The 14,600-nt window shown below is 37.3% G+C and overlaps 1 protein-coding gene across 2 annotated transcripts in view; it reads left to right on the top strand.

Moving 5' to 3' along the window:
- Positions 1-5,840: 5,840 nt before the first annotated feature.
- The window catches only part of PTAR1 (protein prenyltransferase alpha subunit repeat containing 1), a 43,689-nt gene continuing 34,929 nt past the window's right edge, over positions 5,841-14,600 (top strand). For both annotated transcript variants that reach the window (XM_023508715.1, XM_023508712.1), the window contains exon 1: positions 5,841-6,012. In XM_023508715.1, coding sequence (XP_023364483.1) covers positions 5,927-6,012 — 86 coding nt within the window. In that variant the 5' untranslated portion in view covers positions 5,841-5,926. The remainder of the gene's footprint in view (positions 6,013-14,600) is intronic.

Below are 14,600 nucleotides of genomic sequence, written 5' to 3'. Positions count from 1 at the left end.
CCTTAATGTTTCCATCACTGGTAAGGCCCTTCTCCTGCTTTTAACAGGGCTGGTTTCTTCTCATGTTTCAGGTCTCAGCTTACCCATCACAACTCAGAATGGGCTTCCCAATACTGCTACCATCTATTATGGTACCCTGCTCTTTCCTTTCTCATCATGCATTATAATTTTTCACTATATATGCTGTTTCCCTGAAAATAAGACCTACCCCCAAAATAAGCCCTAGCAGTATTTCTATGCATTTGTTAAACATAAGCCCTACCCCGATAATAAGACCAGTGATGGGCATGGCTATGTAAAATATCTGCATAGCCACACCCTGCATTTCTGAGCTGAGCAGTAAGGAAGACTGGCACAGCTCCTTTATCTGCCACAGCTCCTTTCTCCCAGCCGTTTGCACTTGCATGGGTGTGCGTGTGGTAACTGTGGTCGCAGGCATCCTATTGTGCAAATGCCTAGGGGAAAGGAGTTCACGCATCACTAACACCAGCCCCACCGTCAGGTTCCAGAAGAAGATGACTTAACTGTATTTGAATAAATGTAGATTGTTGTATTATGCTTAATAAAAATAAGACATCCCCTGAAAATAAGCCCTAGTGTGTCTTCTTGAAATAAATATAAGACAGTGTCTTATTTTCAGGGAAACATGGGTATTTGTCTACCTGAATACTGTTTTATGTCTTCTGTCACATTTCTAGTCCCATGTGTTTTTCTCATCATTGAACTAGCATAATATCTTATTCAAAGGAACAGTCATTAAAACTTATGGAATAATTAAGTATAGCTGTTTGCAGTCTTATCCTCTTGGGGATAGTAGTTAGCCTTCTTCTCTTATAAACCCAATACACCATCTTTTGTATTATCTTTTTGCAAACTATAATTTAGGAGACTTAGCACAGAAAGTAAAGTGCTTGAAGTCATATGGGGAGTTATTCTTTGAGAATCCTTCCTAAAACTCAGACACTATCAGTCTCTATAAATATAAATATAAATATACACTGCATCAACATTTAACAAAGAAAGTTCATTATTTCCTAGGGGTAATTTTGACCTGATATTAATTTTCATGAGTCTCAGAAGTGGCTTAAAACAAACAGAAATAAACTGAGAAATAAGGTATATCTTTATTATATAATTTCTGAATTGAAACATTAACTTTAGAAGGGAGATGAAAGAGCAGGAGGTATAGCCCTGTCTTACTTTTAGACAGAATAAACTTGTTTTGTAGTCAAAATGGAGCTCCTATTACTCTTCTTAATTTTCAACCCTCAGCCACTGAGCTGGCTGAGACAGGAGAATGGATATCTATCATAGTTACCCTGAAAAATAAGTAAAACATAAAGCAGAAAAAAAAATCCCTAAGGCTGTACTTGCATTTGGGTAGCTCTTTTATTTAGTCACACTAAAAGGCACGTTGGTAAGAAAATTCCTATGACAGTTTGACATCTTCAGTAACGTACGTAAGAGACATACACTGCATTGGTGGAGAGATACCCTTCTCCTTAGCTGTTTCCTTATGCAGGTCCTAGATTGGCTCTTTTTCTCTCTAAACATTTTCTCCTATTCTTTTCTAAACATTACATCATGTGTCTCCTGGGCCTCTGTGGAAGGAAGGAAGAACAAGGCAAAGGCAAAGGCTGTTCTGGAACTATCAAATACAACATAAATAAGATATCAGCAACAAAACCATTTATGTAACCAGTACCTTCATGAATTCTAACATTAGCATAAAATGGTCATTTAAGGTCATCTTCATTATCAAATAACATTCACTGACCTTGTCAGGTTAAAAAAAGTTCATCCTTTAAGATTAATTCTGATTTCAGTATAATAATTCTCTTTTCATATTGAAAGTATTAAGCTTAGCCTTTGTTTACCATTGCTTTAATGCTGATTTACTAGTATGATGCTTTCGTTATTCATAAATAATAATTTGTATAGTGCTTTACAGTTTAAAGATGCTAGTCCAACAATTGGAATAAAGAAGTACTACAAGTATCAACTAAATACAATAATAGATGACATTAGCACTCATGAGTGATTTTATATTTTAATATAGTTCTTAAATATATAGTAAATCTTGTATTTGGAGAAATAAACCAATACATCAAGGCAAAACATATACCAAATGCCCCTAGGTTTAATGTACAAGTCTTTTAAAGAAAATTTATTAATTTCTATGCCTTTTCTTGAAATAATCTTTAATAAAAATTTTTATGATGGATGCTATGACCATTGAGTTTTCTTAAGAATTCATAAAAGACTTCAATATTGTGGCTTGTTAATATTATTTTATTCCCCTATTTCTTTACTAATAAGTTCTTAGATTTTAAATTTTAGGATAGTGGATAGGGCTGAGGTCTGGCATACTACAAAATATCACGATGGCAATATTATAAGAAAGTATTTAAAATTGGTCATTTAATTTTTTAATGGAGAAAATAAGTTTGTTATTTTTGTAATAATAGCTAGTATCAACGTAAGAACAGTGCTAATTTAATTCTATCTTGAATAATGTCCTTAGAAAATAAGACTTCAAATAAAAATAAATGGAGTATATAAACACATGCCATAGTAATACATGTAGAATAGTCCAGGGCAAAGCTGGAAAAGATTACAAAGTTATTTCTATTTCTTCACAAAAGTCATTAAAACCACCTTGGCCCCCTCTTTCCCTCCAGGGCCCTCAATGCAGATATTAGATTTTCCATTGCAGAAAGTTTGGAATGTCCAGGAAAGTATAATGAACACATATTTGTAGGTCTTAATTATCTTCAGTAATTGTAGCATACAAATATAACATTTTAGTTTATATCTTCTCAGTCTATTTTATGTATGTGTAATATTCATGAACAATTCACACTGCATATACAAAATTAGGATTGTATTGTACACTATTTTGGTATCTGTTTTTGTTGTTATATATCTACATTTTTCCTTATCATCAAGTAGTATTCTAAAATATGAAAAGCATAATTTAGGGGTGAGTGGGAGGATAGATAAAATATATTCACAACCATGTAAATGATGATAGATAGGCATGGTCATTTAAAAAAAAAATCAGTCAATGTTGGCTGGGTATAGTGGCTTGTGCCTGTAATCCTAGTGAGAGGCTGAGTAGGGAAGACTGCTTAAGGCCAGGAGTTAAAGAGCAGCCTGAGCAACACAGCAAGATCCCTCTCTACAAAAAATATTAAAAATTAGTTGGGTATAGTGGGACACGCCTGTAGTCCCAGCCACTCGGCTGGCTGAGACAGGAGGATGGGCAGCTTGAGCCCAGGAGTTGAGGCAGCAGTGAATAATGATGATGCCATTGTACTCTGGCCTCTGACAACAGGGCCAGACCCTATCTTTAAAAAAAAAAAAAAAAAAAATCAATACATCTTAAAGAAAACTAATATACACAAAAGATAGTTGGCTAAATAGCAAATATATCATCTCTTTATTAATACATACTCTTAAAAATTTTTCTTAAATTTCAAAAATTATATTTGCTGTTTGCTTATTTAGAAAGTAAAATTCTCCCATGACTATATCCTCTCCTAACACTTTGGTACACATTCTTCTTGGTATGATTTTTAAATGGCTAAAATAGTGTTTTATCATATAAATTTATCATAATTTAACCAATCCCCTATCATTGGGGATTTAAGCTATTTACTCTATCTCATTATTACCGATAAATGTGTTTTGCAGGTCCCTCAACATCAATCTTTTAGTCCTTGAACAAAATCATGCCAAATTTATCATACTCGATTCTTGGCATATGTATTACTAAAGACACAAGAATTTCAAATCTTTGGACCTCAGTTTCTGTATCTGTAAAATTAGGGAGTTGGCTCAGAGTTCTACCATGTTCCAATTCTAAAAAAAAATTCAAATGTTAAGTATAGTAGAATCTTAATGATCAGGTAAAATAATTTTATGTACTCTTAGAAAAAACATGAGATATAATGTACACCTCTCAAATGAGTACAAAGTGAGTGTGTATATGTGGAGAGGGCACACAGAGAGTCACAGAGGAATTATCTTTTGGCAGTATCAATTTTACATCAAGATCTGGGGACAGTTTGGGTTTTTTCCAGTTAAACATAAATACATTAGCATGAAATACAAAAGAAAAAAAATCACACTAATCTTTAAAGTAAAAAAAAAAACTTACTTTTTAAAACTTTTTAATGTATTCTTTGTGGCACCCTGATCCCCCTCCTCAGTGTGGTGCTTTGATCTCTGTCCCCAAAAGTCAAGATTTATTTTCCATTGTCATTAGGTTGAAAGAGGAAGAAGACTTACCACTTAAACCATTGGAGAACCATTATCAAATTCTTTTTTTTTTTTTTTGAGACAGGGCCTCAAGCTGTCCCCCTGGGTAGAGTGCTGTGGCGTTACAGTTCACAGCAACCTCCAACTCCTGGGCTCAAGCGAGTCTCCTGCCTAAGCCTTCCAAGTAGCTGGGACCACAGGCGCCCGCCACAACGCCCGGCTATTTTTTTGGTTGTAGCCGTCATTGTTGTTTTGGCAGGCCCGGGCTGGATTTGAACCAGCCACCTTAGGTGTATGTGGCTGGCGCCTTCGCCATTTTAGCCACAGGCGCCTAGCCATCAAATTCTTAAGATAAATAGGATATTCAAAGTTGTCCTTGGCTTTGGAATCTAAACACACACATTCCACTCATTTCACTGCTTCATTCCAGACCTTGACAGGGGTAAGATTTGATTTTACTAATTCTTCTTAAACCTATCTCATCTTTCCGTAATTTTGTGAAACTTCTCACTTCTTTTCTCCTATTTTTACTATTTCTTTCACTTCTTTTAAAACCAGGTTAATGTCCAGCCTTTATAAATAAACTCACAGGGAATATCGACCACTGGCATAGTTAACATATTTTAATTTATATTTTTCGTTTCATTCATTTTACACCCCCAGTGGTTTTAAATTCATAATCATAAACCCTATCTTTAAAGGCTCCACGTATGTTCACATTAAACACACTGTGAGGATGCGTTTAAAAACAGTTTTTAAAAGATACCTTTTCAAGGGATTAAGAAGTATCTGTAGCAAGATTTTTCTATCACAGTGGGCAACCCCCCCACATATGAAAATTTGAATTACAAGCATTTCAAAATCTGAATGGACTAGGCATCTCGTTTTACACACAAAAATTATTTGTAGCAACATAAATAGCGACTATGAGTAAATTTGGTCAGGGCCTGGATATTTTTAACTCCAAAACTGAAGGCCACCAAACGCTGTGCAAACGCGTTTCACTTGTTTCCTACAGCCAGACTGCAAATAACTTTTCCTTCACTTTTATTTGCCTTCCTTGGTGAATTCATTTAAAATGTTTAATTTTTTTTTTTTTTAAGGGCTGCTTTTAATTTTAGAGGCAAACACTGGCACAGTTAAAAAAGGAGGTCACCAACCCGGTCAAATAGGGACTCACTCCGCTGTGACGTCTCCGGACCTCCTCATCCCTCTGGCTGGGAAAAGAAATCGAACAAGTTCTCAAAACGCTAAGGGACAAACTGTTCAAGAGGCCTGCACCACCGATTCAACTTTCCTCCTGGAATTCCCGGGAACCTGCCTAGGGGGCTTGGGCAAGTGTTGGCACTCGGTTCCGAATAGACTAAAAATTAAATAAGAAAATCAGCGGCCTCAAGTAACTTTTCCAATGCACCTGCAGCATCTTCTCCGACGCTGAGAGACCCTGTACCGGAGCCGAGGGAAACCCAGGGACCCGCCAGGTTGCCGCCGACCCGGGTGGGCACCCAGTCCCGCCAGGCGCGGGCTGACCCGGAAGTGCTCGGCGGCCATCGCGGGTGGGGCGCGGCCAAACCGGCGCACACGCGCGCGCGCTCCCCGCGGAACTCCCGCAGGCTCCCGGCTCTCCCGGCGGCGCGCCCGAGCCGCCGCGGCCGCCGCCAACATGGCCGAGACCAGCGAGGAGGTGGCGGTGCTGGTGCAGCGGGTGGTGAAGGACATCACCAACGCCTTCAGGAGGAACCCGCACATGTGAGTCGCGAGCCTCAGCCCCCTCCGGGGGTCTTCGGGGGTGGACGAGGGCGGGCCCGAGCCTCGCGCCGACCTCGGGCGGCGGGCTGACCGCGGGTCCTGGCCCACGCGCCCTTCTCCGGCGGAGGCAGAGAGAGGTCGGGGCGGACCGTTGTCTGCCGCCGCAGGGCCGGCTTTCTGCTACCGGGACACGCTCGCGGGCGGGTACCTAGAAGTGACCTCGGAAATTCAAATGAGAGCGACTTTGTTTCGCTCTCCCGCCCTACCCTTTCCAAGGAGTTCACCAAACTCCAAAGACTTAACTCCATAGGTCCAAAGCCGACATCTGCTTAAGGTCCGTGGGCACACACAACACGGTGAGTCTGTATGCTTTGGAAACTCAACTCTTGAGATTCATCTAGGAAGATGGCAAGAAGGGGGTGACACGATCCTCATAATGGGCCAAAACTCTTCCGTTTACTATCAAAAGGTAGTTTGAGCTTTGACTTTTTTTTCACTCGTTACACGATTGTAAAGTGACAATGATGAAACACTTGTGTTTTGAAGGTGAAAAGCGTTCTCGAGAGAAGCTTCTGTGGGCACAGCGTGAGGTCTGGGATAAAGCATATGAAAACTCGACACTTTATAGCATAAGCTGATTCATAGTTACAGGGAGCATATAAACTTACTTTTATCCCAACACTGCTGCCCTCTTCAACAGAACACGATGGGACTGACACATGTAATCTCTAACTCCTTACTTTCCTTTTTAGTCTGGAAAGATACCATAAGGATCTCTATTTTGACAGACACTTCTGCTTTTATGTAACTAGTGAAAAAGAAGCGAGAAAGAGAGAGAGAGAGATCGATCTACATCATAGAAAGGGAGTAAGGAAGAAGAAAGAATGTAACTCCTTTCCCATTGCGCCTCCCCAAAGGAAAGAAACATGGAATCCAGTTTTGCATCATTTTCACTTTATCTGATTGTTTTTGGAGTTTATTTTTAATATTTTCTTCTTTGGATTGGAACACATGAATAATTTTTTTAATGCATTCTAACCCCTTCAGCTTTTCTGCCTAAAAGAGTTGCCAGACCTATATTTTAAAGTGTTTTCTTCCTCCAAGGTAATGATTATAAAAGAAGCCCTCACGTATCTTGCTCCCTTGTGGTACCCAATGGGAGACCTGCGACTGTGCCTCATTAAAAACCACAACACTGCTGATCTCAAAACACACCTGCCACTTCTGACAGCATCCACTTCCCTTCCCTTATGACTGCTTGCCTTTTTCAAAATGAGAGTGTTTGGAATGATTTCCTGGCAGTATCCACAGTGGTTGCTGGGCCTTCTAAAGAATGCTTTGATGCCTTGTGTATCAGTTCTCTTTTGAGAATGGGAGCCTTAGTCCAAATAAGAGACATCCTCAAAAAAAGTTGGACAAATGAAGGGCCTGTTTTTTCATCATGGGTGTTATTTTTCTAAAAGAAATTATAGCAGAGGTTAGCAGTCTAATAAAAATGCAGTGATCATCTAAAGAAAGAGCAACATTATTTCATATTTGAAGAAACTAAGATTGAATGTTCATTGGCTTGGCAGGTTGACATGGTGCAGTTTGGAACATGTCCCAGTTCTGGATGACACTTATCAGAACTCTTAAAGGACTTTAACGCCACTCCTTTGATCTTTTTTTTTTTAACTGTGAAATCACATTAATACATTTTCTTTTTATGTATAATTTATAATTATTCATAAGCATTTGGATCATTCAGGATGTAAATTTGAGATTAAGGTGGGCATTGAAATAATTTTAAGTGATGTGTTATATAGGTCTGAAACATCTAAATGGCTTCACTATTATTTAGTATTAGTCATCAGCTGTATTTTAGTATATATTCCACATTGTAAAACTATCTTCAGTAACATTACTATGCATCTTTTACAATGTTTATAATTTGGGCTTTTCAAAATTGTCCATACATCTCCTAATCTAGTGCTTTTACTCCCAAAATAAAGTTTTTTCCTAATTAAAAGGGGAAAAAGGCAGTATCTTTAAAGTAAATGTCTAATTTTACTGTATCTAATTACACTTTCAGTACGATAAGTTTTTTATTTTTAATTTTTTCTCCTCTTTTCTCCAAACACAAGTGATTTTATTAGCCAGCATCTATTCTGTTAAACATGTACATTGACTTTATGTATGTAGAAATATCTAGCCAGAAGGAGTTGAAGATACATACAGTGAATGAGATGTGTTTTGTTCCTGTTCAATGTGAATAGGTACCCTTCTCAGCCTCAGCTTCATCCTGAGTTTGTGAGACTGATGAGAAGTGAGGAAAATCACAGTGGGCACTTACTTGCCACTAGATAAATGTTAGACTCAACACGAATCTCTGAATCTCTCCTCATCAAAAATATATTGGCCGAATGAGAAGCACTTTATAAACTGGAAATGACATACGAGTGTTGTTTATATGGTGTGCTGTTAGAATTGTCTTATATTCTCTAAAACTAAAGGCTTGACTTGGGGACAGGCATTAACTTAATGTATAGACCCTGTGCTAATGTGGAAGACAACTGTTTAAAATATAATTAGGGCCATATTAAAGTTCTTTTATCAAGCAACTTGTTTTTTATTCATCTACTAAGTACTTATTGGACTCTCAGTGTTAATGAGGTGTTGTGGGTACCATCTTCACTGTATGATGCTCAGAAATTTCTGTGGTGATGGAAATTTTCTATATCTGTCCTGTTCAGTATGTTAGCCATTAGCCCTGAGTAGTTATTGAACACTTGAAATGTACCTAATGCAAATAAGGAACTGACTTTTAGATTTTATTTAATTCGGATTGATTTATGTCATACACAATGGCCACATAAGCCCACTTTATTGGACAGTGCAGGTCTAACTGGAGACCTAAGATGTACTTGCATCAACAGTAAGTTAACCTTGCAAAGCTGTTTATGGGAAAGGCCAGATTAGCAGGATGGTGAACAAGTGCTATGGAGACTAATGGAAGGAGTGAGGAGACTGATAATGTCTGGACTGGGGCCTTTAGCAGAGGCGGGTTTTATGCTGAACAGTGAAATCTAGGTAGGGTTTACAGTCTCAGAACTAGAACCCTTAGCAGTGAATTGACCTAGATAAATGTGATTGAGCAGGTACAGGATGGCCAGATTATGGGAGTTCTTGATTCCTAAGCTTAAGTTCTTTCATTCCATTCATACATTCAGCAAAAGAGCACCTCTGTTTGACAGGCATGATGCCATTCTTTGGGTACACAGGGCTGGAAGTGAGCTGGATATAGTTTGGTGAAAAAATCAGACATGGTCTGTATCTTAATGGAACTTTAAATAAATCAGCGCCCAGGTTACGAAAAGAGCCAGAAAGGGTAAGAAGGGTACTTTGAATGAATAATAATAGGGAGGCCTAATTTAGATTACAAAGTCAAGACAGTTCTTTCTGAGGAAATAGCATTTCAGTTGAGACATGAGGGATAAAGAAGAGTTGGCTCAGGGAAATGTTCTTCCTAGGCAGTGGGAAGGCCCCAGTGAAATTTTTTGACTAAGGATATAATAAAAGGCAGTTTTAGATTATCTGCAAATTGCACTGAAAAAATAGGAAGCTGTGGAGTCTACTGAGCTGCTTGTACTTATTTTTAAACAATAGTATAGTATAGTTCTAAAGATTTCAGCTTAGAGGTTGACAGTCCTAGATTTGCATCTTGGCTTGTCACTATCTTGGTGTACTTAGAGAATACTTTTTCTTCATCCAGTCTAGGGTTAAAATTCCTCCTCTGAAAGACTGTTGTGCAGAATAAATGAAATGGTGTATGTAAAATCTAACAGGAAGCATGGCATATAGTAAACAATGAACATAGTGATTTGTGTAGCCTTTTTCTAAATAAGGTCTAATATTATTTCACTGATACACAAAATTGGTAGTCATTGGAATTAAAGAGGAAGCTTGGGTGGTTTCCGGAATATCTTGATCATCGGTATAATTTTAATTATCCATATGCAAGGAAGGGTCAGTTCAGTTAGATATTTTACTAATTTTTGGTCATTCTAGAAAGAATTCCTATTAGGGGGGCAGCAAAACCAAAATAAGTGCTATTAAATTTAAAAGATTTTTAGCATTTTCTGAATCCTTGGTCTATTTTCTGTTTGGTTGCCCCACATTATAGGGTTCAGTCTTAGTATTTTGGGACCATCTATCCATCGTAAAAGAGAATCTGGTTAATACTATTTTTATAAATAATCTGTGGCTCTTTGCTAATTGTTGATGTGTCTGAAAAGTACAGACAGGAGACACTGTCTAAATATGAGGCACAAAGTCAATATCAGTACTATATGAACCTTGAACTTCATGGGGAAGCCAATGGATCCCCATTGTGAAGTGAGACCCTCAAAGAGATGTATCATGCTGTGTATGATCTTAATTAAAGGTGTTGGTTCATTCCATGTTGCTGTGCCTTTGAAATGTCTTACGAAGGTAACCTAAAAAGTGAGCATGATTAATTAGAACTTGCTCACTGTCCCAAACCTTCATTTCTTTAAATATCCTATGACTTTCTTGGTAATGCACATATCTACTTGGGTACTTTCTTAAATACCAGTAATATAAATGGCCAGAAACCTAACAATGTAAAAGAATGAAATTTAATGATAGTAGAAAAGGTCAAAACTTCATCTTATAAAACTAGTAAGGAAATAACTGGAGATGTCTTTGATTTTTATACCATATTCATTGTAACCATTAAAAAATCTAAATTATATAGGAAAATGTTTTTTTGTTTTTTTTTTTTTGAGACAGAGCCTCAAGCTGTCCCCCTGGGTAGAGTGCCATGGCATTACAGCTCACAGCAACCTCCAACTCCTGGGCTCAAGCGAGTCTCCTGCCTCAGCCTCCCAAGTAGCTGGGACCACAGGCGCCCGCCACAGCGCCGGCCATTTTTTGGTTGCAGCCGTCATTGTTGTTTGGCGGGTCTGGGCTGGGGATTCGAACCCGCCACCTTAGGTGTACGTGGCTGGTGCCTTAGCCGGTTGAGCTATAGGCTCCAAGCCTAGGAAAATGTTTAATGTGAGTCACTAAGGTATTTTGTTAGATAATATAGAAGAGCATGTCTAAAATGATCACACTTTTGTAAAATACTTAGAGAAGTAGGATGTATACCCAAATAGTAGTAGTACAGAGGATGAAAATGGTCTTTTATGTTTTTTCCCCTGAATTTTCCAACTTTTTTGAGTATGAAATTAGAATTTAAATTGCCAGAAATCTAGAAGGAATTGATCTAACTCCCATTTTGCTCTTCACTCTAATGTCAAGGGGTTTGGGCTAAGTATTAGGAGGCCTAGATTCTTAACTTAGCTGCTGGTAATACGACCTGAGGTAATCCCCTTACACCTCATTGGACCTCAGTTTCCTCATCTGATAAAATGAGAGACTGGAAGAATGAGGTCCCTTCCAATTTTAAAATGATTCTGAAATCCTATTCTAAATTGTCTGAAAAAAAGTGGACTATGACCTGAGGGACTAGGCACAGAGGCTGAAGTCAAACGCACTGTTTTGTGGAAGCTTACTGACCTACCTATCTTTATGAAGTACGCGTTATATTTTTTAGGAAGCAGCAAAACACTGTATTGAAGAGGCATGTAACTTGACAAAGGCTTTTGCCTCAGCTTTCCGTTATCTGTCAACCAAGGAATTTTACTGGCTTATCTCAGGCACTTAAATGAACTGATAATGATATGCTTCATCTTTGCCTGGTACTTTTGAGCTTACCACATTCTTCACATTGCATTATTTGTTAACAGGCAGGGGAGGTATTATTCTTTGTTTTAGAGGATACAGATTGCTGGTGACTTGAAACTTGACATTGACTCTGAGTGGTAGAATGGAGAGTAACTAGAACTCAGGATTTTGTGTCAAGTGCTTTTGTCTCTGCATCCTGCTTACCTCTCTTTTCATGAATGTATGTGTGTGTTTCCTATAGAGCTTTAGGTTTTCAGTTATGACTGTTTTTATTATCCTTACTGGAAAATAGGTGCCAGTTTTCTCAGTCATAAAATTTGAAAGTTGGTTCAGATCTAGCTCTTTTCCCTTACTGGAGATATAATGCAATTCCAACATTTTACAAATGAGAAACCGAGGTCTGTAGAGGCCAAAATGACATGAGATGTTTGCATGTACATATGTATATACACACAGACACATATATCTGTATATCCATCTGGGACTTGGAACCATGCTGTATGCAACATACAGCATAGTAGAAAATCAGAGGTAAAGAAGTAATAACCTTTGAAAACTATTTATTTGAATATTATTATGGAAGTGCAAGGATAATTAGCCTTTCAGTAAGCAGTTATTGAGCACCTGCTATATTCATGGCATTCTTCTTTTTAAAAAGTGTTTCTTGAAAGAACAGTAGCCAACCAAAGCAGTATGTTTTCTAATTGTGCAGATGGTTCTTTCCTGTAATTTAGGTACCAAGTTATTAGTTGGACATTTTAATTCTAGTTTAACTACTGAACAAAACAGGTTTTTACATTGTGAATTTAATTTAAGCCTCCTCTATATCCCCCAGACGGACCATACCCTGTAGCCAGGATTCTTGGTTGCAGCCATCATTGTTGTTTGGTGGGCCAGGGCTGGATTCGAACCCGCACCTTAGGTGTATGTGGCTGGCACCTTAGCCACTTGAGCCACAGGCACCGAGCCTACCTTAGTATTTTTTAACAGCTACATCACATGGATCAGCCAGGTTTATTATTTTATTTTATTCTTGTTACTATAACATTTATATTGTTGACTCTTACAATCTGTTGAAGTGTTGTAAGTGGTTATTAGATCTCAGGGAACAGAATATCCTGAAATAATAATTGAGTGTTTTATTTAAAAACTAAATTTTTAAAAAAATGTTCTTTAGATAGTAAAATAAGAACACCAGAAAATACCAGAGATTCAGTTAATAATTAGTTATGTATAGTTAGATGCATATAGTTTTCCTAATAGTGAATTAGATAGATTTCAAGTCAATATCACCAACTAAAAATACAAAAAATATATTTTGAAATACTAGGCTTTGACCTCAGGTGCTCTCTCAGCATTGCCTCATTTGTCCTTCAGAATTTATTATTGGAATGTTAAAATGATAACATTTTATTGTAGACATTGACACAACTCCCCCATAAATCTGTTTAGTTCTTTGAGCCTAAGACCATTTTGTTTTATTCATTTTTGTATTTTTAGAACAATCCATGAACAATCCAATTTTTAGAACTTCACTCCATGAAGTGAGCTGAACCAATTGTCAACCCCAAAAGACTTAGGTCCCAAAATCTATGTGAGAGTTAAATTAGCTTGGAAGAATTGTTAGTAATTTGCAACCCCTAGGGTACCCTGTTTTTTCGATATATCCCTGTTTCACTAATAAAGTGATCAGTATAAAAAGTAGGTTACCTCTGAGCTATTCAGTTTAGAGTTTCCAGGAAAGATTTTATTTTAGATCACAATTCTACCAACTTGTGATGGTGGCCTAATACGAAGCAGGTATTTTTTGTAACTTATAATTGAACAAGTTTCCTCTTTGCTTGTCAGACTACTGTCTTCTTGGCAAGGGAATCCCAGTGACATAATAGATAAAGTCACACACAAACTCTGAAAACTTTATTCTTTATTTTGTTTTCTAAAGACTTGTTTTAAAAAATCTGTATTGACACTCTAAAAGTATTATTTCATCTACTCTTATTAAAAGATTTCTTGTTGGGGCGGTGCCTGTGGCTCAAAGGAGTAGGGCGTCGGCCCCATATACTGGAGGTGGTGGGTTCAAACCTGGCCCCACCAAAAACTGGAAAAAAAAAAAAAGATTTCTTGTTATTCATTAAACAGAGGACATTCTGTTTGGAAAGAATGCTTCATGTATGCAATAATTATAACTTCTTTCATAATTGAAAGGCATGTATAGATTTTACAAAAACATTTTTATGTTTGCTAATTCATTTCATATGTATGTCAGATGCCCTACATATTGTTTATTAAATCTCTGCCATTATATAAATTTTTAGCTTAAATGGCTATGGATTGAGGGATATAGATGCTATCACAGATGAAAATTATCAAATTCTGAAAATGTATTTTGTGTTTTTTAACATTGATTAGGGTGGCTTTTTAAATTTAATAATGTACGAAAAAGAAGATCTCACTGACTGAAATGCAGTTAATTTGTTTCTGCTTTGCATACATTTATTAGCAGACAAGCATAAACACATTTGTTGACATTTCACAAAAATAGAAATAATGCATACAAGTGATTAAACAATTTAGAGTCTATAAAAATAAAATTCTTCCTTTCTATTGCTAAAAGTTTCTTATCATCCCTCAAAAAATTTTTAATGCATCTATATATCTTGTACAGATATATATAATTGTACAAAGCTTTTTGCTGTACACTGTGTTCAGTGATTTGCGTTTTTCCCCCATTAAATGTATTAGTGACCTTTCCATACCAGCACATGCAGATCTATCTTAGTATTTTTTTTTTTTTGAGACAGAGCCTCAAGCTGTCCCCCTGGGTAGAGTGCTGTGGCATCATAGCTCACAGCAACCTC

This window comes from Otolemur garnettii, unplaced genomic scaffold, assembly GCF_000181295.1.
Source record: "Otolemur garnettii isolate 467f Iridium unplaced genomic scaffold, OtoGar3 scaffold00006, whole genome shotgun sequence".
NCBI classification, from domain to species: Eukaryota; Metazoa; Chordata; class Mammalia; order Primates; family Galagidae; genus Otolemur; species Otolemur garnettii.
This window is presented reverse-complemented; position numbering and strand designations above follow the sequence as displayed.